The sequence below is a fragment of the Panthera leo genome, chromosome D1 (assembly GCF_018350215.1).
Source record: "Panthera leo isolate Ple1 chromosome D1, P.leo_Ple1_pat1.1, whole genome shotgun sequence".
In the NCBI taxonomy this organism is placed as follows: Eukaryota; Metazoa; Chordata; class Mammalia; order Carnivora; family Felidae; genus Panthera; species Panthera leo.
In genome coordinates, this window is record NC_056688.1 from 106,100,789 (window position 1) to 106,128,159 (window position 27,371).

A 27,371-nucleotide genomic window follows, 5' to 3' on the forward strand; every position below is an offset into this window, starting at 1 on the left:
TCCCGTCACCCCCTGTTGGCTCCTCTGTTCCTGCCCACTATTCCTCGAACAGTCCCTTTCTCTAATCCTCTATGATTGAACTAATCTTCAAGTGGAATTTTGTTTCCTGTAGGGACCCTGACAGATTGAGAAATGAGTTTGCGTGAAAGCAAAACATTTACTGCCATTTGTGAGCACGTGGTGCATTTCCAAGTCATTCTACTTTTGAAATGTCCCCTTGGCCAGTCTTTCCACCCACTGTCACACTGCCTAAAGCAAGGTACGAGGTGAGGCTGTGGTCCGCGGGGCGCTCGGTGCATCTCTGAGCAAGGACCTTGGGGAGACCAGCCCGGCCCCTCCCCGGTCTCCTGATGCCACCAACCTCCTCCCCCCCTTCTGAGTGTAAGACCTCCCGAAGGACCGTGCAGGACTTTGGGGGACTCCGTGAAGCATCCTCATCAGGGACTGAGAGAGGGCAGGGGTGAGTGGCAATGAAGGTGTCCAGCAGAAGAGAGGGAGAGTGGGAAATGAGAGGGGCTGGCGGGCGGGCAAAGCCAAGCCAGCTGAGATGGGTCCCCGACATGTACCTCCAGCCCCCAGCACCTCCTCCACGCTGCCCCTTCTACGGTAACTGTCACCACAGGAGGGAGGGCTCCTGTTCCGAGGCCACCGCCTCCAGCCTGGGTCTGCCGTCAAAGAGGGCGGCTCAGAGGTTTCTCACGTTTCTTTTAAATGTCTTATTTATTCTGGGGGGTGCCTGGGCGGCTCAGTCGGTTGAGCATCCGACTTCCAACTCAGGTCATGATCTCGAGGTTCCTGGGTTCGAGCCCCGCGTCGGGCTCTGGGCCGACAGCTTGGAGCCGGCAGCCTGTTTCGGATTCTGTGTCTCCCTCTCGCTCTCCCCCTCCCCTGCTCGTGCTCTGTCCCTCTCTCGTCTCTCAAAAATCAACACATTTAAAAAGACAAAAAAATAAAAAATAAAGAAAGAGATGGCAGGCCTGTAACTCAGAGCCAGAGAGAGCCCTTTCTACCACTCCAGTAGGTCTTATTTTCCATTCCCATTGGTATCTTCTTACCCATTCAGAACCATTTCTAAATCGTGTATTCGTATCTGAGGATGGAAAGCGGGTGGGTGGGTCCTGGAGCCCGGGCGGCCAACGTGCCAAGCCTCTCTTGATTACTCGCAGCCAGCCTCACCCGGAGAACCAGGCAACGAAGACTTCCCTCATTAGCCACTGATGAGACGAGCTAGTCCGCTGGATGGACTGAGTCTGAACTATCAGGGCTGGGTGTGCAGACTTCATACTCCCGACACAGAATGCAAAGGCACAAGGCATCAGGGTTAATAAACAGCTTTATTTGCCTTCGACAGCATCCATTTCCTTACATTCTCCATTAATTTGCCATTAAAGTGCGGGACATTTTCTTAATCACGATAACTTTTATTAAAAGAAATCAGAACTCGTTTCAGGAATGTGGCGGTCATGAAGATAAACATCTCTCCTACGATACACAGAATGGAAGCCCCTCGCGTGGAGCTGGTGGGTTGGCCAATCTGCAAACAGATTGTAATTCCCTCTCACCATGAGCACCAAACTGGCTGGGACCGCCACCCATGGGGGGGGGGGGGGAGAGTGGGGGGGGAGAAGTGATGCTACAGAGGTCGAGAAACACCCACACGCCCTGCCCTGCCCTGCCCTGCCCGCCGGCTCCTCTCGGCCCTCACTGGGTGTCTGCTGTTTGAATAGATCCAATCTTAGGAGAAATGGAGGTCTGACCCTCCCTACTGCCTTCCACCCCACCCCACCCTTACTAACAAAAGCCCCAAAAGTCATTACAATGAAAAAGTGGGTTTCCATTGCCCCAACGCTAACAATGTTCAGTAAAAATGAGGATAATAAACACAGAAGCTTGCTTAGTAAACAGGAGCTCTCAGCGTTCAATGCAAAAAAAAAAAAAAAAAAAAAAACTGAAATCTTAAGGCAAATACTGTTGACTCTGCACATGGGCTGGACGAACTTGGAACTCTTTACCTATCTGTAAAGCGCCGGCCGTGAGCTTAAGGGCGGTTGGCTTTTCAGCGCTTGCTACTGGCAGAGGCCAGAACTTTGCATTATGCTGAGGCTGTCTTTCGGCGTGTTTCTCTTTGCAGTTTATATACAAACACACCCAAGGCTGATGTATTTTTATACATATATGTACACCCACACAGAGACCTGCTACTCCTTCTTGGAAACCACTAGCTCCACCTCGGGAAGCTGGATGCCAACCTTAGTCCCGCTGTCATTGCTAGAAGAAGAGGACAGTCGGGACTTCTTAGAGGCCAGGGACACGCCACTGCCCTGTAACTTGCCTGCCTCGTCATCGCTCCCAGTCACCTCATAATGGCCTTTGCTCTTTGACCCCAATCCACCGAAGGTACCAAATTTCAGCTTTCCGTGTTTCCCTTTGACTTTCCCGCCTTCCAGTGACACTTCCCCACCTTCAAACTCCAAAGTCCCCGTCGGGGTGGAAGGCGCAGACAGCTCCCTTTCGTCACTGAAGGAATTTGAGCGGTGGCGCGGCTTCTTGCTTTTAAACAAAGAGAATTTGCCTTTGGGCGACGATGTTTCCGCCTCTGCTTCTCCTTCCAGAGAACCGAGGCTGGCCTTGGAGCTCTTCAGGTCGCCTTTGGACCCTGAAATGGATGCTTCTGGTGAGCCAGTGACACCACCTTTCCCTTTAGGTTTGGAAAAATTGAACTTGGGCATTTTGATTTTGGACTTTTTAAGTTTTACATCGGACTCTTCCCACTCGCCCTCTCCGGCACCAGCCTGGACAGTGGCCTCCACTTTCGGGAAGTTAATATCCACCCCCACTTCTCTGCCAACCAGCTCCCGGCCAGAGAAGGTGAATTTGGGGATCTTCATTTTGGGGAATGTTACTTTTCCAGATCTGCTTTCCAAGTGGCCTGGAGACCCAGACGCACTCAGCCCAGGACCCTGGAGTCCTTCTACCTTTGGTCCTGAGAAATGAAGTCCCCCGGCAAGCTTAGGCACATCCACGTTGAGAGCGGAGGAGGCCTGGGGTCCTTTCCACTCACCCCCAGAACCTTTGACACTCACATGCCCTTCTCCCAGACTGACAGCCGGGGCGCTGACAGCCCCTGATGCATCCACACCTCCTTTGATTTTCGGGCCCTTCAAGCTGACACCGAAATCTGCCTCAGGAGATGCCATATTAAATGAAGGCCCCTTCACGCTAATGTCAGGAACAGCACCCTGGAAACCTATTCCCGAACCTTTCAGATCGCCTTTGATTTCGGGACCAGAAATGTGCCCCGTTGGCAGTTTCACATTCACACCTGACTGCTCCACATCACATCCAGAGGCCTTAACCCCAGGCATCTGGAGGTTTCCTTCGAGGCCCTGCACGCTGATGCCCGGAAGGCCTCCTCCAACAGCGGGGCCTTTCACCTCGCCAGCGGCCCCGAGGCTCCCTTTTATTTTTGGTCCTTCCAAGTTCAAGGCCATGTCTGGTGCTGAGATTTGAGGGCCAGAGATCTGAGGCCCTTTCAGGTTCAGGCCTCCGAGGTTCACATCCGCACCTGGCCCCTTTAGTTCTCCGGTCACTTGTGGCCCCTTGACGCTGACGTCCAAGTCGGACCCTGGTGTGGAGATGCCAAACTGGGGCAGCTTCATTTTGGGAAGTTTAATGCCACTTTCAGGTGCCTCCAAGCTGAGATCAGGGGCACCTACTGATACCTTAGGGCATTTGATGTCACCAGAGACAGCCACGTCTCCCTGCAGGCTTGGTCCCTTCAGGGTCACGTCTGGCGCGCCAAGGCCAAGGTTTAGCGCTGTGGCATCAATCCCCGGCATTTTCACACCATCTCCTTCCATCCTCACCTTTCCGCCGACACCTCTGAGGTCAAGCCCCGGGGCATGCACCTTCACGCTGGGAACAGAGGCATCCAGGTCTCCCTTCAAACTTGGTCCTTTCAAATTCAGGTCAAGGTCAGGTCCAGAGACTTTGGGCATAGAGAGGTTCACTGAAGGCAAGTCTACCCTTGGCCCCTTCAGAGACACATCAGTTCCTTCAAGATTAACATCCGGTGCACTCAAGCCTCCTTCAAGAGAAGGCAGCTGGGCGTGGACCTCAGCTCCTCCGCCTTCCATTTTCATACCAGGGACGCCGATCTTGGGCATTGAAAACTTGGGGAACTTGATTTTTGATTCTGGACCTTGCAGATCTATGTCTGGTCCTTCCAGTCCCGCACTGGAGACATCACCCTTTAACTTTGGTCCTTTCAAGTTAACGTTCACATCGGGGGTGGAGACCTGAGGGGCAGAAATGCCGAACGATGGTGCTTTGACTTTAGCATCTGGGCCTTCGATGTTGATGTCGGGTGCATCCAAGTTTGCCTGCACCCTGGGGCCTTTGAAGTCGCCCTCTATTTTGGGGCCGGAAACATCCACACCTGGCACCTTCAACTTCGGAGCCTTCAGCTTGAGGTCAGGACCTTCCACATTAATCCCTGAAGAAATATCCAGATCAGGTGCCTGGATTTCACCCTCTAGTTTGGGGCTAGGGAGGGGGGCCTCTGCTTTAAATTTAGGTGATTTAATGTCAAATTCTACATCGGGAAAGTACATCTTTCCAAACATAGGTTTCTTGGTTTTGGGGGATTTCACATCAACTTTCAGTGTGGCATCTGGCCCCACAACGTTGACATCTACGTCAGGAGTCTTGAGACTGGCGTCAACTTCACCCCCAGGAGCATTCAAATCAAATCCCTGTTTTTTGGCCTTCATTTTAGGACCACTCATGTGAATCTTAGGCATTTTAAACTTGCTTTTCTTGCCCTTGCCACCAACACTGATGTCAGGAGTCTCGACGTTCAGTTCTGCCTCGGGAACAGCCACATCCAAGGAAGCTGGCTTGAGGTCAGCTTTGGGACTTTTTGCCCCAAATCCAAACTTGGGTTTCTTAAATTTGGGAATTTTAATATCTGGCCCCTCAACATTGATATCTGGGCTCTCCATGTGTACATCCAAGCTTGGAGCTTCTAAATCAACTTTGGGCCCTTTGAGGTCCAGTTCACCACCTAACGTGGGACCAGAAACCCCAATTTTGGGTGTCTTGAGATGCAAATCAACATCAGGAACAGTTACTTTAGGGGCAGATATATCCAGCGATGGCATCTTTAAATTTGGGCCGCTAAGCTTGACATCAGGGCCTTCAATATCCACACCTGGACCTTTAAGGTCTACTTCTGGGCCTTTGAAAGTACCTTCAATCTTAGGGACAGACACATCAAAATCTCCTTTGACTTTGGGTCCTTTCAAATCCAAGTCAACATCAGGCATGGAGATTTTGGGAGCTTTGATATTTATCTCTGGCATCTTGAACTTAGGGCCCTTCAGTTTTGCATCTGGACCTTCAACATTCACATCTGGAACATCAATGTCCACCTTGGGTCCAGATATGTCAATGTCAGCCTTGGGCAGGTTCACATCCACTTCTGGGCCCTCGCCTTTGAAGCCTGGCATGCTGAACTTGGGCATTTTCACCTTGGGCATCTTCAGGTGCCAGTCTGGCCCATGCACATCCACATCTGGGACGTCAATGTCCACGTTGGGCCCTTTGATGTCAACTTCCGGGCCCTTGAGGTCACCTTCCACTTTAGGCAAAGACACATCCACATCACCCTTTACCTTGGGACCTTTCAGGTGTAAGTCAATATCAGGCATGGAGATCTTGGGAGCTTTGATGTTCATCTCTGGCATCTTGAACTTAGGGCCCTTCAGTTTTGCATCTGGACCTTCAATATGCACATCTGGAACTTCCACATCCACCTTGGGTCCAGAGACATCAATGTCAGCCTTGGGCAGGTTCACATCCACTTCTGGGCCCTCTCCTTTGAAGCCTGGCATGCTGAACTTGGGCATTTTCACCTTGGGCATCTTCAGGTGCCAGTCTGGCCCGTGAACATCCACATCTGGGACATCAATGTCCACTTTCGGGCCCTTGATGTCAACTTCCGGGCCCTTGAGGTCACCTTCCACTTTGGGCAGAGACACATCCACATCACCCTTTACCTTGGGACCCTTCAGGTTCAGGTCCACTTCAGGCATGGAGATCTTGGGGGCCTTGAGGTGCAGGTCAGGCATTTTAAACTTGGGGCCCTTCAGTTTCCCTTCTGGGCCATGAATGTCAACATCAGGAGTGTCTATGTCTAGATTAGGGCCTTTAACATCCACTTTGGGGCCTTTCAGATCTCCTTCCAGTTTAGGAATGGAAATGTCCAAATCTCCCTTTATCTTCAGTCCTTTCAAGTTCAAATCGATGTCACTCATGGAGATTTGTGGGGTTTTGAAATGGACATCAGGCATCTTAAATTTGGGACCTTTGAGTTTCCCTTCAGGACCTTCAATGTCCACCTCTGGCCCTTTTAGATCACCTTCCACCTTAGGTAATGAAAGATCCACATCCCCCTTTACCTTTGGGCCTTTCAAATTTAAGTCAAAGTCAGGCATGGAGAGCTTGGGGGCTTTAATATGCATATCTGGCATCTTAAATTTGGGCCCCTTCAATTTTCCTTCTGGGCCTTCAATGTTGACATCAGGAGTGTCAATGTCCAATTTGGGGCCCTTTAGGTCTATTTCAGGGCCCTTGAGGTCACCTTCCACTTTGGGCAGAGACACATCTACATCACCCTTCATTTTGGGGCCCTTCAGATTAAAGTCAAGGTCAGGCATGGAGATTTTGGGAGCTTTGATGTTCATCTCTGGCATCTTGAACTTAGGGCCCTTCAGTTTTGCATCTGGACCTTCAATATTCACATCTGGAACATCAATGTCCACCTTGGGTCCAGATATGTCAATGTCAGCCTTGGGCAGGTTCACATCCACTTCTGGGCCCTCGCCTTTGAAGCCTGGCATGCTGAACTTGGGCATTTTCACCTTGGGCATCTTCAGGTGCCAGTCTGGCCCATGCACATCCACATCTGGGACGTCAATGTCCACGTTGGGCCCTTTGATGTCAACTTCCGGGCCCTTGAGGTCACCTTCCACTTTAGGCAAAGACACATCCACATCACCCTTTACCTTGGGGCCTTTCAGGTGTAAGTCAATATCAGGCATGGAGATCTTGGGAGCTTTGATGTTCATCTCTGGCATCTTGAACTTAGGGCCCTTCAGTTTTGCATCTGGACCTTCAATATGCACATCTGGAACTTCCACATCCACCTTGGGTCCAGAGACATCAATGTCCGCCTTGGGCAGGTTCACATCCACTTCTGGGCCCTCTCCTTTGAAGCCTGGCATGCTGAACTTGGGCATTTTCACCTTGGGCATCTTCAGGTGCCAGTCTGGCCCGTGAACATCCACATCTGGGACGTCAATGTCCACTTTCGGGCCCTTGATGTCAACTTCCGGGCCCTTGAGGTCACCTTCCACTTTGGGCAGAGACACATCCACATCACCTTTTACTTTGGGACCCTTCAGGTTCAGGTCCACTTCAGGCATGGAGATCTTGGGGGCCTTGAGGTGCAGGTCAGGCATTTTAAACTTGGGGCCCTTCAGTTTCCCTTCTGGGCCCTCGAGGCTCACATCTGGGGCTTCAATGTCCACCTTGGGGCCAGAGACATCAATGTCAGCCTTGGGCAGGTTCACATCCACTTCTGGGCCTTCGCCTTTGAAGCCTGGCATGCTGAACTTGGGCATTTTCACCTTGGGCATCTTCAGGTGCCAGTCTGGCCCATGAACATCCACATCTGGAACATCAACGTCCACCTTGGGCCCTTTGATGTCAACTTCAGGGCCTTTTAGGTCACCTTCTACCTTAGGCAGGGAAACATCCACATCTCCCTTTACCTTGGGACCTTTCAGGTGCAAATCAAAGTCAGGCATGGAGATCTTGGGGGCTTTGATGTTCATCTCAGGCATCTTGAACTTAGGACCTTTCAACTTTCCCTCTGGTCCCTCAATGTTAACATCAGGGCCTTCAATGTCCACCTTGGGTGCTGATACATCAATGTCAGCCTTGGGCAGGTTCACATCCACTTCTGGGCCCTCGCCTTTGAAGCCTGGCATGCTGATCTTGGGCATTTTTATCTTGGGCATCTTCAGGTGCCAGTCTGGCCCATGAACATCCACATCTGGGACATCAACGTCCACCTTGGGCCCTTTGATGTCAACTTCAGGGCCTTTTAGGTCACCTTCCACCTTAGGCAGGGAAACATCCACATCTCCTTTGACCTTAGGACCTTTCAGGTGCAAATCAAAGTCAGGCATGGAGATCTTGGGGGCTTTGATGTTCATCTCAGGCATCTTGAACTTCGGACCTTTCAACTTTCCCTCTGGTCCCTCAATGTTAACATCAGGGCCTTCGATGTCCACCTTGGGTGCTGATACATCAATGTCGGCCTTGGGCAGGTTCACGTCCACATCTGGGCCCTCTCCTTTGAAGCCTGGCATGCTGATCTTGGGCATTTTTATCTTGGGCATCTTCAGGTGCCAGTCTGGTCCATGAACATCCACATCAGGGGCATCAATGTCCACCTTGGGACCTTTGAGGTCCACTTCAGGGCCTTTCAGATCCCCTTCAAGCTTGGGAAGGGAAACGTCCACATCACCCTTCACCTTGGGGCCCTTCAGGTTTAAATCAATGTCAGGCATGGAAATCTTTGGAGTCTTTAGGTGCATCTCTGGCATCTTGAATTTGGGCCCCTTCAATTTTCCCTCTGGGCCTTCAATGTTAATATCAGGAGTGTCAATGTCCAATTTGGGGCCCTTGATGTCCATCTCAGGGCCCTTTAAGTCACCTTCTACTTTTGGCAAAGACATATCCACATCACCTTTCATTTTGGGGCCCTTTAAGTTCAGATCAAAGTCAGGCATGGAGATTTTGGGAGCTTTGATGTTCATCTCTGGCATCTTGAACTTGGGGCCCTTCAGTTTTGCATCTGGACCTTCAATATTCACATCTGGGGCATCAATGTCCACTTTGGGGCCAGAAATATCAATGTCAGCCTTAGGGAGAGTAACATCCACGTCTGGGCCCTCACCTTTGAAACCTGGCATGCTAAACTTGGGCATTTTCACCTTGGGCATTTTCAGGTGCCAGTCTGGGCCATGCACATCCACGTCAGGGACATCAACGTCCACTTTAGGGCCTCTGATATCGACCTCTGGCCCTTTCAGATCCCCTTCAACTTTGGGCAGAGAAACATCAATATCACCTTTCACCTTGGGGCCCTTCAGGTTTAAATCAATGTCAGGCATGGAGATCTTGGGAGTTTTGATATTCATGTCTGGCATCTTGAGCTTGGGACCTTTTAAGCCTCCTTCTACACCTTCCACATTGATTTCTGGGCCCTCAATGTCCATTCTGGGACCCTCTATGTTGATATCTCCTTTGGGCAGATCCACAGCCATTTCTGGCCCTTCTGCTTTTAAGCCAGGCACACCAAACTTGGGCATTTTCATTTTGGGCATTTTCAAGTTCCAATCTGGACCATGCACATCCACATCGGGTGCATCAAGATGAACTTCTGGGGCCTTAATATCCACTTTGGGTCCTTTCAAGTCACCTTCTAAATTAGGAGCTGTAACATCCAAGTCTCCTTTGACTTTAGGGCCTTTCAGATTTAACTCCACATCAGGCATAGAAACTTTAGGAGATGAAATACTCAGGAAAGGCATTTTGAACTTGGATCCTTTCGCTTTTCCTTGGACCTCAACATCAGGAGCATTAATATCAACTTTTGGACCTGTCACATCAATATCCGGCTTTTTAACTTTGGCATCCACCTCAGGTGTCTGAACTTTGGAGCCCGAAAAATTAAATTTAGGAAGCTTAAAACGTGATTTCTTTGACTTGCCTTCAAGACTGAGCTTAGGACCAGAAATGTCTACTTCTGGACCCTTTACATCCAACTTGGGAGCTTTAATGTCACCTTCTAATTTGGGCCCAGAAACATCAACATCTCCCTTAAGCTTTGGGCCTTTCAAATTCAGGTCAATTTCAGGCATGGAGATCTTAGGCATGTTCACATGCATGTCTGGCATCTTCAGTTTGGGACCTTTTAATTTGCCTTCAGGGCCATGGATGTCAATATCTGGAGCATCTACATCTATCTTTGGGCCCTTGATGTCAAGAGTAGGTCCTTTCAAATCACCTTCTACGTTTGGAAGGGAAACATCCGCCTCTCCTTTCATTTTAGGGCCTTTGAGATTAATGTCCAAATCAGGCATGGAGATCTTGGGAGCTTTGATGTTCATCTCTGGCATCTTGAATTTGGGGCCCTTCAGTTTTGCATCTGGACCTTCAATATTGACATCTGGAACATCAATATCCACCTTGGGTCCAGAGACATCAATGTCCGCCTTGGGCAGGTTCACATCCACTTCTGGGCCCTCGCCTTTGAAGCCTGGCATGCTGATCTTGGGCATTTTTATCTTGGGCATCTTCAGGTGCCAGTCTGGGCCATGCACATCCACATCTGGGACATCAACGTCGACTTTAGGGCCTTTAATATCTACTTCAGGAACTTTAATCTCACCTTCCACTTTTGGTAAAGACACATCCACATCACCCTTCACTTTAGGGCCCTTCAGGTTAAGATCAATGTCAGGCATGGAGATCTTGGGGGCTTTGATGTTCATCTCAGGCATCTTGAACTTGGGACCTTTCAACTTTCCCTCTGGTCCCTCAATGTTAACATCAGGGCCTACAATGTCCACCTTGGGTCCAGCCACATCAACATCAGCCTTGGGCAGGTTCACATCCACTTCTGGGCCCTCGCCTTTGAAGCCTGGCATGCTGAACTTGGGCATTTTCACCTTGGGCATCTTCAGGTGCCAGTCTGGCCCATGAACATCCACATCTGGGACATCAACGTCCACCTTGGGCCCTTTGATGTCAACTTCAGGGCCTTTTAGGTCACCTTCCACCTTAGGCAGGGAAACATCCACATCTCCTTTGACCTTAGGACCTTTCAGGTGCAAATCAAAGTCAGGCATGGAGATCTTGGGGGCTTTGATGTTCATCTCAGGCATCTTGAACTTCGGACCTTTCAACTTTCCCTCTGGTCCCTCAATGTTAACATCAGGGCCTTCGATGTCCACCTTGGGTGCTGATACATCAATGTCGGCCTTGGGCAGGTTCACATCCACATCGGGGCCTTCTCCTTTGAAGCCTGGCATGCTGAACTTGGGCATTTTCACTTTGGGCATCTTCAGGTGCCAGTCTGGTCCATGTACATCCACATCTGGGACATCAACGTCCACCTTGGGGCCTTTGATGTCAACCTCAGGGGCCTTCAGGTCACCTTCCACCTTAGGCAGAGACACATCCACATCTCCCTTTACTTTGGGACCTTTCAGGTGCAAATCAAAGTCAGGCATGGAGATCTTGGGAGCTTTGATGTTCATCTCTGGCATCTTGAACTTGGAGCCCTTCAATTTTGCATCTGGACCTTCGATACTGACATCTGGAACATCAATGTCCACCTTGGGTCCAGAGACATCAATGTCAGCCTTGGGCAGGTTCACATCCACTTCTGGGCCCTCGCCTTTGAAGCCTGGCATGCTGAACTTGGGCATTTTCATCTTGGGCATCTTCAGGTGCCAGTCTGGGCCATGAACATCCACATCTGGGACATCAATGTCCACTTTAGGGCCTTTGAGGTCAACTTCAGGGCCTTTCAGGTCTCCCTCTAACTTAGGACCTGTGACATCCACATCTCCTTTTATTTTCGGACCTGACAGATTAAGGTCAATATCTGGCATAGATATCTTAGGAGTCTTAAAATGCATTTCAGGCATCTTAAACTTTGGACTTTTCCACTTTCCTTCAGGTCCTTCAATATTCACATCAGGGCATTCAACATCCACTTTGGGTCCTGAGACATCAATGTCAGCCTTGGGCAGGTTCACATCCACTTCTGGGCCCTCGCCTTTGAAGCCTGGCATGCTGATCTTGGGCATTTTTATCTTGGGCATCTTCAGGTGCCAGTCTGGCCCGTGAACATCCACATCTGGGACATCAACGTCCACCTTGGGCCCTTTGATGTCAACTTCAGGGCCTTTTAGGTCACCTTCCACCTTAGGCAGGGAAACATCCACATCTCCTTTGACCTTAGGACCTTTCAGGTGCAAATCAAAGTCAGGCATGGAGATCTTGGGGGCTTTGATGTTCATCTCAGGCATCTTGAACTTCGGACCTTTCAACTTTCCCTCTGGTCCCTCAATGTTAACATCAGGGCCTTCGATGTCCACCTTGGGTGCTGACACATCAATGTCGGCCTTGGGCAGGTTCACGTCCACATCTGGGCCCTCTCCTTTGAAGCCTGGCATGCTGAACTTGGGCATTTTCATCTTGGGCATCTTCAGGTGCCAGTCTGGGCTTTGAATATCCACATCTGGGGCATCAATGTCCACTTTGGGGCCCTTTAGGTCACCTTCCACCTTAGGCAGGGAAACATCCACATCTCCTTTGACCTTAGGACCTTTCAAGTGTAAATCTACGTCTGGCATCGAGATCTTGGGAGCTTTGATGTTCATTTCTGGCATTTTAAATTTAGGCCCTTTGATCTTTCCCTCTGGACTCTCAATGCTCATATCTGGGACTTCAATGTCAACCTTGGGTCCTGAGACATCAATGTCAGCCTTGGGAAGATTCACATCTACTTCTGGGCCCTCTGTTTTAAAACCAGGCATGCTGAACTTGGGCATTTTCATTTTGGGCATCTTCAGGTGCCAGTCTGGGCCATGAACATCAGGAGCATTTATGTCTACTTTGGGGCCCTTGATGTTCACATCCGGTACTTTAATTTTACCTTCTACCTCAGGCACAGACACATCAACATCCCCCTTGACTTTGGGTCCTTTCAAATTTAAGTCCACATCAGGCATAGAAATATTTGGGGCTTTGAAATGCATGTCAGGCATCTTGAACTTGGGACCTTTCAATTTGCCCTCTGGTCCTTCAATGTCAATATCTGGTCCACTGATGTCACCTTTGAGATCTGGCCCTTTGAGGTCACCTTCCAATTTCGGAACATCAACATCCACGTCTCCCTTTATCTTGGGACTTTTTAAGTGTAAATCGACGTCTGGCATGGAGATTTTGGGAGCTTTAAAGTGCATGTCTGGCATCTTAAATTTAGGACTTTTCCATTTTCCATCTGGACCTTCCACAGCTACGTCTGGCATGTCAACATCCAATTTGGGGCCCTTCACATCCAGTTCTGGACCCTTTAACTCTCCCTCCAGCTTTGGGGCCGAAACATCAAAGTCTCCTTTGACTTTAGGCCCTTTTAAGTTGAAATCAACATCAGGCATGGAGATCTTAGGGGCATGAAAGTGCATTTCAGGCATCTTGAACTTAGGGCCTTTCAGCTTCCCTTCTGGACCTTCAAGGCTCACATCCGGGGCTTCAATGTCCACCTTGGGTCCAGAGACATCAATGTCAGCCTTGGGCAGGTTCACATCCACTTCTGGGCCCTCGCCTTTGAAGCCAGGCATGCTGAACTTGGGCATTTTCATCTTGGGCATCTTCAGGTGCCACTCCGGGCCATGAACATCCACATCTGGGGCATCAATGTCCACTTTGGGGCCTTTGATGTCCACATCTGGCACTTTCATTTCACCTTCTATCTTGGGCACAGACACATCCACATCCCCTTTCACTTTGGGGCCTTTTAAGTGTAAATCCACATCAGGCATGGAGAGCTTGGGGGTCTTGAAGTGCATGTCTGGCATCTTAAACTTAGGGCCTTTCAACTTTGCATCAGGACATTCCAGGTCAACATCAGGCATCTCCACATCCACAGTGGGGCCTTTCAAATCTCCTTCCAATTTTGGCACAGATACATCCACATCGCCCTTCAGTTTTGGCCCCTTAAGATTCAAGTTCACATCAGGCATGGAGATCTTGGGAGCCTTGAAGTGCATCTCAGGCATCTTAAACTTGGGGCCCTTCAGCTTCCCTTCTGGGCCCTCAAGGCTCACATCTGGGGCTTCAATGTCCACCTTGGGGCCAGAGACGTCAATGTCAGCCTTAGGCAGGTTCACATCCACTTCTGGGCCCTCGCCTTTGAAGCCAGGCACGCTAAATTTGGGCATTTTCATCTTGGGCATTTTCAAGTTCCAGTCTGGGCCATGAACATCCACATCTGGGACATCAATGTCCACTTTGGGGCCTTTGATGTCCACATCTGGCACTTTCATTTCACCTTCTATCTTGGGCACAGATACATCCACATCCCCTTTCACTTTGGGACCTTTCAAGTGTAAGTCCACATCAGGCATGGAGAGCTTGGGAGCCTTGAAGTGCATCTCGGGCATCTTAAACTTAAGGCCTTTCAACTTTGCATCAGGACATTCCAGGTCAACATCGGGCATCTCCACATCCACACCAGGACCTTTGATATCAACTTGTGGACCTCTGAGATCACCTTCTAGTTCAGGCACGGAAGCATCTATTTCTCCTTTCACTTTGGGTCCCTTCAAATTCAAGTCCACATCTGGCATGGATATCTTAGGAGCTTTGATATTCAACTTAGGCATCTTAAATTTAGAGCCCTTTAATTTTCCTTCTGGTCCTTCAATATCCAAATCAGGAGCATCAATGTCCACTTTGGGGCCAGACACATTAATGTCAGCCTTGGGCAGGTTCACATCCACTTCTGGGCCCTCACCCTTGAAGCCAGGCATGCTGAACTTGGGCATTTTCACCTTGGGCATCTTCAGGTGCCAGTCTGGGCCATGAACATCCACATCTGGGACATCGACGTCCACTTTGGGGCCTTTGATGTCCACATCTGGCACTTTCATTTCACCTTCTATCTTGGGCACAGACACATCCACATCCCCTTTCACTTTGGGACCTTTCAAGTGTAAGTCCACATCAGGCATGGAGAGCTTGGGGGTCTTGAAGTGCATCTCAGGCATCTTAAACTTAGGGCCCTTCAGCTTTCCTTCTGGACCTTCAATGTCAATATCACCAACATCCACATCCATCTTCGGGGCCTTCATGTCAACTTCAGGACCTTTCAAGTCTCCTTCCACTTTGGGAAGGGAAACATCGACATCCGTTTTCAGTTTAGGGGCTTTCAGATTAAGTCCAACATCAGGCATAGAGATTTTGTGTGTCTGTATATTCATGCTTGGCATCTTAAACTTGGGACCCTTTAGTTTCCCCTCTGGACCTTCAATATTCACATCTGGAACATCAATGTCCACCTTGGGTCCAGAGACATCAATGTCAGCCTTGGGCAGGTTCACATCCACTTCTGGGCCCTCGCCTTTGAAGCCTGGCATGCTGAACTTGGGCATTTTCACCTTGGGCATCTTCAGGTGCCAGTCTGGGCCATGAACCCCCACATCTGGTGCATTAATGTCCACTTTGGGCCCTTTGATGTCAACATCAGGAGCTCTTATCTCTCCTTCTACCTTTGGAGTTGTAACATCATAATCTCCTTTCATTTTAGGACCTTTCAAATGCAAACCAACATCTGGCATGGATATCTTCTGAGGCTTTATATTCATTTCTGGCATCTTAAATTTAAGACCTTTTACTTTTGCATCTGGACCATCAATATTCACATCTGGAACTTCAACATCCACTTTGGGTCCTGAGACATCAATGTCAGCCTTGGGCAGGTTCACATCCACTTCTGGGCCCTCTCCTTTGAAACCTGGCATGCTGATCTTGGGCATTTTTATCTTGGGCATCTTCAGGTGCCAGTCTGGCCCATGAACATCCACATCTGGAGCACTGATGTCAACTTTGGGCCCTTTAATGTCAACATCTGGCACTTTTATTTCACCTTCTACATCAGGCACAGACACGTCCACATCTCCCTTCAGTTTTGGCCCCTTAAGATTCAAGTTCACATCAGGCATGGACATCTTGGGAGCCTTGAAGTGCATCTCAGGCATCTTAAACTTGGGGCCCTTCAGTTTCCCTTCTGGGCCCTCAAGGCTCACATCTGGGGCTTCAATGTCCACCTTGGGGCCAGAGACATCAATGTCAGCCTTGGGCAGGTTCACATCCACTTCTGGGCCCTCGCCTTTGAAGCCAGGCACGCTAAATTTGGGCATTTTCATCTTGGGCATTTTCAAGTTCCAGTCTGGGCCATGAACATCCACATCTGGGACATCAATGTCCACTTTGGGGCCTTTGATGTCCACATCTGGCACTTTCATTTCACCTTCTATCTTGGGCACAGACACATCCACATCCCCTTTCACTTTGGGACCTTTCAGGTGTAAGTCCACATCAGGCATGGAGAGCTTGGGAGCCTTGAAGTGCATCTCAGGCATCTTAAACTTAGGGCCTTTCAGCTTCCCTTCTGGACCTTCAAGGCTCACGTCCGGGGCTTCAATGTCCACCTTGGGTCCAGAGATGTCAATGTCAGCCTTGGGCAGGTTCACATCCACTTCTGGGCCCTCCCCTTTGAGGCTGGGCATGCTGAACTTGGGCATTTTCATCTTGGGCATTTTCAGGCTCCAGTCTGCACCCTGGACTTCCACATCTGGTGCTTTAATGTCTACCTTAGGTCCTTTGATGTCCACATCTGGAACTTTCATTTCACCTTCTATTTTTGGTGCAGACATATCTAGATTTCCTTTCATTTTGGGTCCTTTAAGATCCAAGTCAACATCTGGCAGAGTCATCTTAGGAGCTTTGAAGTGCATCTCAGGCATCTTAAACTTTGGACCTTTCAACTTTCCTTCTGGTCCTTCAAGGCTCAAGTCTGGAGCACTAATATCTATCTTGGGTGCCGAAATGTCCACATCAGCCTTTGGCAGGTTCACATCCACTTCTGGGCCCTCCCCTTTGAGGCTGGGCATGGTAAATTTGGGCATTTTCATCTTGGGCATCTTTAGGTTCCATTCAGGACTATGAACGTCAACATCGGGGGCACTGACGTCTACTTTTGGCCCTTTGAGTTCCCCTTCCAGCTTTGGCACTGTAACATCATATTCTCCTTTTACCCTGGGACCTTTCATATGCAAATCTACATCAGGCATAGAGATCTTTGGGGCCTTAATATTCATTTCAGGCATCTTAAACTTGGGACCCTTCAGCTTTCCTTCGGGTCCTTCAATATTCACATCTGGAACTTCAATGTCCACTGTGGGTCCTGAGATGTCAACGTCTGTCTTGGGCAGGTTCACGTCCACTTCTGGGCCCTCTGCTTTGAAGCCAGGCATGCTGAACTTGGGCATTTTCATTTTGGGCATCTTCAGGTGCCAGTCTGGGCCGTGAGCATCAACATCTGGAGCATCAATATCCACTTTGGCACTTTTAAGTTCAACATCAGGAACTTTGATCTCACCTTCAACTTTTGGCACTGTGACATCGTATTCTCCTTTTACCTTAGGGCCTTTCAGATGTAAGTCCACATCTGGCATGGAGATCTTCGGGGCTTTGATATTCATCTCGGGCATCTTGAACTTAGGTCCCTTCAATTTCCCGTCTGGTCCCTCAATGCTCACATCTGGACCACTAACATCCACCTTGTGCCCAGAAATGTCCACATCAGCCTTGGGAAGATTCACATCCACTTCTGGGCCCTCCGCTTTGAGCCCTGGAACACTGAATTTGGGCATTTTCATCTTGGGCATCTTCACATGCCAGTCTGGGCCATGAACATCCACATCCGGGGCATCAATGTCCATTTTGGGGCCTTTCAGTTCTCCTTCAAGTTTTGGGGATGTTACATCATATTCTCCTTTTGCCTTTGGGCCTTTAACATGTAAATCTACATCAGGCATGGAGATCTTTGGTGTCTTGACACTGACTTCAGGCAGCTTAATATCAGGGCCTTTAAGTTTGCCTCCCGGGCCCCCTACGTTGACATTTGGGGCCTCCACGTTGACCTTGGGCCCTGAAATACTGACATCTCCTTTGGGTAGTTTCACATCTACATCTGGGCCTTCCCCTCCAACTCCTGGAGCGTTGAACTTGGGCACTTTCAGGTTCCATTCTGGGCCATGCACTTCCACATCTGGGGCCCTGACGTCCACTTTGGGTCCTTTGATGTCAACTTGAGGGACTTTGACTTTCCCTTCTACTCTTGGGAGTACAACATCCACACCCCCTTTCACTTTAGGGGCAGTCACATTTAAGTCTACGTCTGCCATAGAGATCCCATAGGTGCCTGTTTTCCCAGAAGGACTACTAAGCTTGGGTCCTGTCAAAGTCCCCTCAAGGCTAGGTGTCTCTATGTCCACTTTGGCGCCTTTCACTGCCACTTGAGGGCCCTTAACATCACCGTGCACCCCAGGCGCAGAAACCTTAATATCTCCTTTCAGTTTAGGAGACCCAAGGCTCAGATCCACATCCTGCATGGAGATTTTAGGTTTTTGAATAATCATTTCAGGAGTCTTGACTTTCGTACCCTTCACCTTCCCTTCCAGCCCCCCGGCAGCAACTTCAGGCAGACTGACGTTCCCAGAGACCCCAGGAAGAGTCACTGCACCTGTCACATCAATGCCAGCTCCCTCTCCCTTAGAACCTAATACAGAGAATTTGGGAACTTTCATCTTGGGCATATTCAGTTTGCCCCCAGGCCCGTGAAGATCAACGTCAGGGGCTTGAACTTCCACATTGGAGCCAGTGATGGTGCCCTCAATCTTGGGCACAGAGACATCCACCCCGATGCTCCCCTGTGACTTGGCACCTTTCAGGCCTAGACCAGTCTCAAGTGATGGCCCAGTGATTTGGGGGCCTTTCAGCTTCCCCTCAAGCCCCTCAATACTGGCAGAAGGAGCACTGACATCGAGCTGAGGGGTCTGGATGCTCCCACCAATGGTCAGGCCTGGCTTGCCTCCCTTGTGCCCCGCAGAGAATTCAGGTGCAGAAACACTCAACTCTGCCACTGGCACCTGGCCCTCAGGCCCCGTTGGGACACCAAATTTTGGCACTTTCAGAGTGGGAATTTTAATTTTCCCATTACTGCCACTCGCAAGAGATGGGTCCTGCACCTCTACTGCCCCACCCCCAAGAGAAGACGAAATGTCCACTCCTGGAACTTGGGCCCCTCCTTTGCCACCCAAGTCCAAGCCCTTCGCACTGACGCTGACGCCTGGGCTTCCCACCTTTATCCCAGGCATGGTGACCTGGAGCTTTGAGGGGCCAGCACCTTGGAGCTCTGGTACCGAAGCGGAAACGGACCCCGCTCGGATGTCCGCGACGGAGCCTGTGGTCGGAGACACTGCCCCCGAGCCCGAGGGCAGTCTGATCACTGTCTTGCCAGGGTGGGTGTCCACATCCACAGTGGAGATTTCAGTCAGTTCGTGCCGTGGAATCTTGATCTTGAACTCAGGGCTGCTGATGTCGATGTCCTTGGCACCTTCACGGCCTGTCACGTCGACAGTGTAGGCCGTGACCCTTCTAGTCACTGTGATGGTGCGGCTCTGGGTCTCCCCGGGATCCCCTTCTACGCCATCCTCCGACTTCAGCCGAGGCTTGATCTTCGTGGTGTAGATGCGCCGGTACTCCTCATCATCCCCGCTCTGCAGAAAGACACGCCCGGCAGAGGTTGAAGCAGGGTCTGCCCGAGTCACAGACGCCCGGCCACAGCCCAGCCGACAACATGGCTGCCTGTTTCCCAAAGAAGCTGGGACCAGAACGGAGACCCACGGAGCCTCCTGGGGCAGAGCAAAGGGGGCTGAAGAAAGGGGCTGACGGCCACCTCACAGGAGGAAAACAAATTATTCGGGGAAACTCCGGGAAGCAAAAGCCACGGGGAGAGGAGCGGGGTAGACGGCTGCGTTGTGTGGATGGAGGACTTACAATCCATTCTAGATTCAGATGGGTCTGTCAAGGGCCGGGGATGCCTCCTGGGTGACCATCTCCGTGTGGACTTCACCCTTTAGGCTCCCGACTCTCGACTCACTCTGGCTTACTTAATCCTCTCGACTCACTGGCTTACTTAATCAGCAGGGGGAATTCTCTCAGGGACCTCTCAAGAAAGCGTTTGTTGAGACTCAGTGTGCTGGGGTTAACACTGTCACTTCGAGGACCCATTACGTGTTAAATAAAGAAGCCGGCAGAAGGAGCAAAGAAACGTCCCTCAGGCACTTTGCCGCCCAGCCTCTGACTCACAGACGAGTCCAGGCCTCTGGAAGTTGAAAACTGCTGCCTGTGAGGCACCTGTGAGGCTATTTCGAAGATTCTTACAGAACAGCTGACCTTCCTCCTGGCATCTGGGACCAGACAGCGTGAGTGGGTTCCCACGCTGTGGGGCTCTGAAGAGTCTGACGGGAGACTTTCGGGGCAACATCAGCCACACACCAGACACAAACAGGAACACACAGACTGGCTCATCAGAGAACGCACAAGAGAGAAAGTAGGGGAAGTCACCACAAGAGAGGTCTGGCAGGCAGGCACAAGGCTCAGGAAGTGGCCAGCAGGTCGGCATGGCCAGGGGGAACTCGGGGCGCAGAAAAGCCGCCGAGGCACTCACCAGAACCACCTCGGAGCTTCGGGAGCTGAAGACTTCGTGGGTCCAGGTCTGGCCAGGCTCAGGGGAGCGGTCGCCCTTGCGGTGAAGCTTCAGGCCCACGGTGTGGTGCCCCATGGTGTTCAGCAGCTGGGTCACCTCGCCTGATTGCAGGTTGTCAAAGTAGATGGTGGCACCCACAATCTGGTCCCCTGAGCAGGGAGGAGCGAGAAGCTGGTGAGACCCCCACCCAGGGTCTCAGGGAAACAGCACACAACCACCACGCCCTGGGCCCTCGAACTGACTTAATTTAACGCATGTCCGACCACCATAATACACGTTGCACAGATGAAGAAACTGAGGCTTAGGGAGGCCAACTGATTTGTCCGAAGTGAGAGAGCTCGTGAGCAGTGGGGTGAGGACCAGGGACTACGTCTCCACCGCCCTACGTCACCGCCTGCCCCAGTGGGGGCAGAGGAGGGCAGGGCTCGGGTACCGACCACCCTGATGCCACCGGGACGGTGCCCTTCCGTCCGCCACCCTCCTCCACCCCACTCCAGCACCCAGCCCGCACCCTGAGGTGACTCACCCTCCTTGACCACCCCAGTGCGGGCCGCAGGGGAGTTCTGCATCACCTCCTGCACAAAGACGCCGTCGTCCCTCTGGGCAATGGTCAGCCCATGGGAGCCGCTGCCCTGCCAGTTGGGCAGCAACAGCTCCCGGGTCGTCTCCTCCTCCTTCTCCATCTGGGGTGAGGTAAGGAAACGGGGCTCAGGACAAGTGGGGGCTCAGGGGGTATGAGGAGATGAGAAAGCCAAAGATCTCTGGTGCTGGGAGCTCCCAGGGAGTGAAGCAGCGTCTCCGAGGGGCCCGTGTCCACTGTGGAATGTTCCCAAGGCACCGCAGAGGATACGGAAAGTGCACACTGGTGGCAACCGACTTCGGAGGTAGCCAGCCCCTCATCCCTTCCACCCAGGGCCCTGCCTCCCATGCCACACAGGGTCCCTCCCCTCCCCTGCCCATCCCCTCCATCACACCCTCCCTCCCACGGACCTTTTGCAGGACTCAGTTCAGGAGCGGATGCCTTGCCAGGAGCCCGCCCCTCCTTCCTGTCTTCTCAGTCTCTCGTCGTCGGGAATCTCGGTCACAGGGCCTAGGGAAAAGCGGACAAGGACACTCGCCCTCAACAACTGGCTTGCTCGGCACCCCGACCGTAAGAGATGGTGGAGTGTTCTGCTCTCTGGGCCAGACCAAAACCTTAACCTTCCCCACTGTCATCATTCCATTCCTACGTGGCTCTCCAGCCTGGGATCACAGAGAGGGGGATTAGGGGAGGCCAGACTTAGCTATCAACCCTGGCTCTGCATCCCTGTGTGTGTGACCCTGGCCAAGTCACTCAACTTCCCTGAACATCCATTTCCTCATCTGTGAAAATGGAGACGATATAGGATCTCCCGGAGGGCTGGAGGAGAGAGAGCGCGTGTGTGAAAAGTTCTGGTGCACACGAGCTCCACGATACACACCGTCCTCGGTGGGTTCTTTAGAACAGCTCCAGGAGGGAAATGTTACCGTCCCCATTTTATAGACGGAGAGACTGAGATTGCGGGGGGGAGGGGGGAGGGCAGCGCGCCCGGAGTCCACAGCGAGAGCACCACTCTGCTCGGGCTCTGAGTCCGCAGCTCTCTCCCCCGACACCGCATCGGGTCTGCAGCGGTCACCCCTTCTCGGGGCCTCCAGCACTGGGGGCCAGTTGCGGCCCTGAAAACAGGAACAGTGGTGCCCTCCTTCCCCTGTGACAGTGACACTGGCTCACCCGGTCTAACCCAGTCCTTAGGACCAGGGGAACCCTCACCAGCTGGGAGTTCCAGGCACAGCAGCTGAGAAAAAAGAAGCCCCAAACCCCCCTGGAGCCAGCCCACGCCCGAGAGGCCTGAATACAGCTAAGCCACCTCGGGGACACGGTGAGTCAGGGCTCAACTGGTTGCCCACACCGGGCGCTGAGCCAGGGCCCCATAGATGCGGGCACTCAGGAGCAAAGATGCCCTCTGGCCACAGGATGAGCTGTCAGCTGCAGAGGTGCCCTGGGAAGACACGAGGCAGGCCTCTGGATACAGCCATGGCCCACAGCCACCCACACAGAATGGTGGTGGCAGCGTCACCCCGAAGCATGGTCTGTGAAACCAAGTTGGGGATGCTAAAAACCACTCAGAGCCTCACCCAAAGCCCCACCCTGAAGCTGTTTACATTCAGGAATTAGTCAACCAGCCGATAAATACACGCATACTGATAGCGTCTTGTAAGTGGAACACTGTACCAGACACGGCAGAGAAGACCAGCAAGGGACGGACAGCAGAGCCCCGCGCTCCACGCCGCATTAGATGGTTACCCAACTTCCCTCGCAGCTCCTCGTCACGTTCACTGAATGCGCTCCGTGTGCCAGATGGGGAGATTTAAAAGACTCAGTTCCTGTCCCGGATATAAATTATGAGCAAGGTGCTCTGGGTGTGACCCATTTAGCCTCAGAACGTTCCAGAAGGTTTATGAGCCTTCTCGGGGATTGGGGGATGAAATATAAAAGGAAAGAAAGGGGCAAAGCGAACCTCTAATTTGCCAGCTTTCTTTTTTTTTTAATATTTATTTTTGAGAGAGAGAGAGACAGAGACAGAGACAGAGCGTGAGTGGGGGAGGCGCAGAGAGAGAGGAAGAGACAGAATCGGAAGCAGGCTCCAGGCTCCGAGCTGTCAGCACAGAGCCCGACGCGGGGCTCAAACTCACGAACCGTGAGATCATGACCTGAGCCGAAGTCGGATGCCCGGCCGACTGAGCCACCCAGGCGCCCCTTTACCAGCTTTCTTGAAAGTGTTAAGAGTTTGCCTCTGAGGACGGGATTGTGTCTCTTGGAAACTCCTGGGCACTTAGCAGTTGTGGTGTCAGGCAGATCACAGCACGGGGGGGGGGGGGGGGTAGACAACCACAGAGACCCCAGTCCTCCACCCCCTGAACTCATACAGGCAGTATTTACGACACGGGTGCCGCCTAGGAGGCGAGCAGAGCCACTGACAGTGAGTGGCCTGTGGGCACAGGTGTGAGCTGGGGAATCACCATCCCTCCGGAGGAGCAGAAATGCCAAACAGAGGAGCCACCACAGGAAGTCACGCGGAACAGCGAAGCTGCGACTTAAAGGTGCCTTTGCCCAGCGGCCAGCCCCAGGAAGCCAGCCCTGCAGACAGGGAGCCAGGCAGGGCAGGGATGGGAAAGGCTTCCAGCCTGAGGGCTTCTCTGACCTCTGAAGCCACCAACCACCTTAGCACCCCGTTCTTCCTCCTCGAGCAGGGCCCCTTTTCTCTGCCCAGCATCCTGATCCTGAGCCAGCAGCCAGCGAAGGGGGGGGGGGGGGGGAACACCAGCCAGCTCACCCTCGCCCACAGCTCAGCCCCACCCTCCCTCCTTCCCCAGTGAGTCACTGGGGCCGAAACAGCTCCAGACATGCAAAGGGTCACGCCTAAAACCAGATAGACAAAGTGCTCCGTTGGCCAGACCCCTGGGTGACAGAGGGGCCGGGGCTCCAGTGGAGACAGGCCAGGTGTCCCCAGAAGCACAGCTCAGAGGCTCAGGAGGGACCGGCTAATGCACCTCAGGCCTGGCGGCTAATGAGGGGAGAGAGCCATCTCGAAGGTGAAGCCTCCACAGCCCGTGAGAACAGGAGCCGCTTGGACCCAGGGCTGTAGGCTGGCCCTGGCAGGGCACCCACTGACTACCCAGGCTCAGGGCTCTCCTTCTGGCACAGCCAGGACCAGCACCCTCCCCTCCCACCTGCCCTGGCCCATTCAGGTGGCTGGACATAGGGATGCTAGTGTGGGATTCGAGACCACGGTGGCAAGGGTCTGTTTTTTGCATTTGAGTCCCTGCTCCCAGTCTCTCCCACACCCCTGGAGCTTGTACCAAGCCCAGATAGATGGTCCCTTCTTTTCCCACACAAGTCAGGCAACGCCAGGCTTCCCCTGGGGCGCTGAGGGCCCTGCCCTGCGGTTACCCAAAGGAGGGTCTTTGGAACTTTGGGAAAGTCTGCACATTCAGCAGAGATTCCTAAGTCTTTGGAGCTGGAAGACATCTGAAAGCCATGCTATCAATATGGTAGCTGCCTTAATTTAAATTATATTTAAATTAATTTAAATTAAGGGGCGCCTGGGTGGCCCAGTCAGTTAAGTGTCCAACTCTCACGGTTTGTGAGATCGAGCATCAGACTCTGTGCTCACAGCTTGGGATTCTCTCTCTCTCTCTCTCTGCTCCTACCCCACACTCTCTCTCCCTCTCTCTCTCCCTCAAAAATAAAAAAATAAACGTTGAAAAAATTAATTTGGGTGCCCGGGTGGCTCCGTCGGTTAAGAGTGCGACTTCGGCTCGGGTCATGATCCCGAGGTTTGTGGGTTCGAGCCCCGCATTGGGCTCTGTGCTGACAGCTCGGAGCCTGGAGCCTGCTTTCAGATTCTATGTCTCCCTCTCTCTCTGTCCCTCCCCTGCTCGTGCTCTGTCTCTCTCTCTCTCTCTCTCAAAATAAATTAACATTAAAAACGTATTTTAACACTATATGCTAATTAATTTCGATGTAAATTTAAAAAGTAACATAAAAATATTTTAATAAAATAAAATAATTAAACTAAATTAAAATTTTAGCTCATTGCTTGCAATAGTCACATTTCAAGAGCTCAACAACCACACAAGGGTCACCACGTTAGACAGGGCAGATGTGGAACACTTCCGGCACCGCCGGAAGTCCTGTGGGACAGCACCGGCTGGTATTTACAGATGGGGAAGGCGAGGTCCAGAGAGGTGAGAACGGGAGAGTGTTGGGGCCCCAGGACCCCCCATCTGCCAGCTCCCTACCCCGAGGCCCACCTGACACTGGCTTACAGTATCCTTCGTGATGGGAGGGACTGGAGTGGAGACCCGCTAAGGCAGTGGACTGCTTGGAAGTCAGAGAGAGATAAGTCTGCTCCATCCGTAAGGCTGCGAGATCAAGGCTGCAGGGACACACACACCATGACGCGGGCCAGAAGCAGCGAGAGAAGAACGAGACTGTCCTGTCAATTCAAAACTGCAAAGAGGATGTGGAGCACCTCTGTGGATTGGGGACAAGACCCTGGCGGATCCAGGTAGCGGACTCCATGCCCAGGGCAGAGGGTCTCTGCAGGGGTGACATCCAGAGGAGCGTCCTTCCCCCACTGCCTTTAGGGAACAGAGCCTCTTCCTCCCAAGAGCCAGCATGAAGTCAGCCGTGGAGGCGGGGGGGGGGGGGGGGGGGGGGGGGGGGGGGGGGGGGGGGGGGGGGAGTCCAGCCTAATCGCTGCTACAGCCAAAAACAGCCTTGCCACCGGCGTCAATGTCAAGATGACAGGAACCATAAGACACACACTCCCCAAGATAGGTCCATGGGCCCCGATGCCTCCATGCACCAAACCTGAAGACAAGTTGCACACCGGAAGGAGCGCAAGTTTGAGTATCTGTCCCCCAAAGGATGGACACCGGCGGTGGCACTCCCGCCCACTGTGGGGAGGACGCTAAGAGCAGTGGACCTTCTAGCCAGCCCAGCGGCATGCGCATTAGCGATCAGATGCACCATACACACAAGGCAGGGAGAGCCATTCCCCAAGCTACGAAGAACAGAACGAAATGACTCACACCCAAGGTAGAGACCTCTACCAGAGGGAAAGTCCCAAACACTGAAAATAGGATGAGGGGGTAGGATATGCGACAAAAAAAGAGACACACCCGGTGGGGGGGGGGGGGGGATCTACGCTCCTAAACACTAAGCAGCCAAGAGGAAGAAAAAGCTCCGCGTAGAGCGAAAACCCCCAACAGAGCAGGGGAAAGAGAATTCTGCAGAGCTCCTGGGGTGTGCCAGGTTCCGTGCTGTGGTTCCACGCCTGGGGTCTCATTCGATCCCAGTCACGGCCCTGTGTGATTAATAATTAATTGTCCTGGTTTTAGAGACGCAGCAACAGGTCCCCAGAGGTAAGATGACTGCCCCAAGGATAAGCTAGAGTTGAGATGCAAGCCTGGGTTTCTAGAACTCTGTGACTCCAAAGCAAACGGTCTTTAGCGAGGCGGAGGGATGGAGGGCACAAAAAAATACACACACAGGATGAGAAACCACAGAGAAAGATGCACGACAGAGATACACAGAAAACAGAGACCTGGGCTGGAGGAGGAGGGCCAGAGAGACGCCCCCAGGAAGATGGAGAGGCCTCTATGCACATCTAGAGGGACATGAGGTGCGAGGGGCATTACCCCCAAGAGAGGGAGGGACTGAGATTACCGGAGGGGACCCAGAGACCCAGGGAGCAGCGGGAGATTCGCCCAGACAGCAGTGACACCTTTCAGGTGGCTTTCAAGGGCCAGAAGCATAGGAGGGAGGGCGAGAGGCCACCAGCCTCCTTTGCCCACACACCGGCCACCTCCTGGCCAACAGCTTGGGGACAGCAAACTCAGATGGGCAGAGACCCAGGCATCCTACAGCCCAGGATCTGAGGGGCCTTTGGGTTCCGGGGCTCGTTGAGGCCATGTCCCCACAAGTCAGCAATCCTGAGCTACACAGATCCAGCCCACCTGTAAACTCTCCCGGGCCCCAGCAAGCAAAGGCCAAGAGAATCGTCCCCTCTGGGGCTTGGGCAGCCTAAGACCCACTCTAGAGAAAGGCACCAGTAAGGCAAGGCAAATATTTCCACTCACTGGGAACAGACACCACAGGCAGACCCTCATCCCAGAGGCACAAGGACAAACAGGGGTGGCATCTCTCCCAGGGCCCAAGCCTCCAAATGAGCCTCCGTGTATGCAGTTGCCACGTATGGAGACACATTCCGAGGAAAACGAGGGCACGCACACAGCGCGTGTGCACACAGACGCTCATCAGCCCTGTTCTCCACCCTTCGCAGCCCTGAGCGGGGCCACA

At 52.2% G+C, this 27,371-nt stretch overlaps 1 protein-coding gene across 4 annotated transcripts in view; it reads right to left on the bottom strand.

The window, feature by feature from the left end:
* Positions 1-1,315: 1,315 nt before the first annotated feature.
* AHNAK (AHNAK nucleoprotein) overlaps positions 1,316-27,371 on the bottom strand; it is a 30,773-nt gene continuing 4,717 nt past the window's right edge. Inside the window, exons 2-6 of one of the 4 annotated variants that reach the window (XM_042907090.1) lie at positions 21,476-21,575; positions 21,012-21,168; positions 20,447-20,634; positions 7,175-19,493; positions 1,316-6,790 (exon numbers count right to left, since the gene is read on the bottom strand). In XM_042907090.1, the coding sequence (XP_042763024.1) occupies positions 2,199-6,790; positions 7,175-19,493; positions 20,447-20,634; positions 21,012-21,168 (17,256 nt within the window). In that variant the 5' untranslated portion in view covers positions 21,476-21,575 and the 3' untranslated portion in view covers positions 1,316-2,198. Of the gene's footprint in view, positions 19,494-20,446; positions 20,635-21,011; positions 21,169-21,475; positions 21,576-25,318; positions 25,595-27,371 lie in introns of those variants that run through there. The other 3 variants (XM_042907091.1, XM_042907089.1, XM_042907088.1) reach the window with 3 other exon arrangements.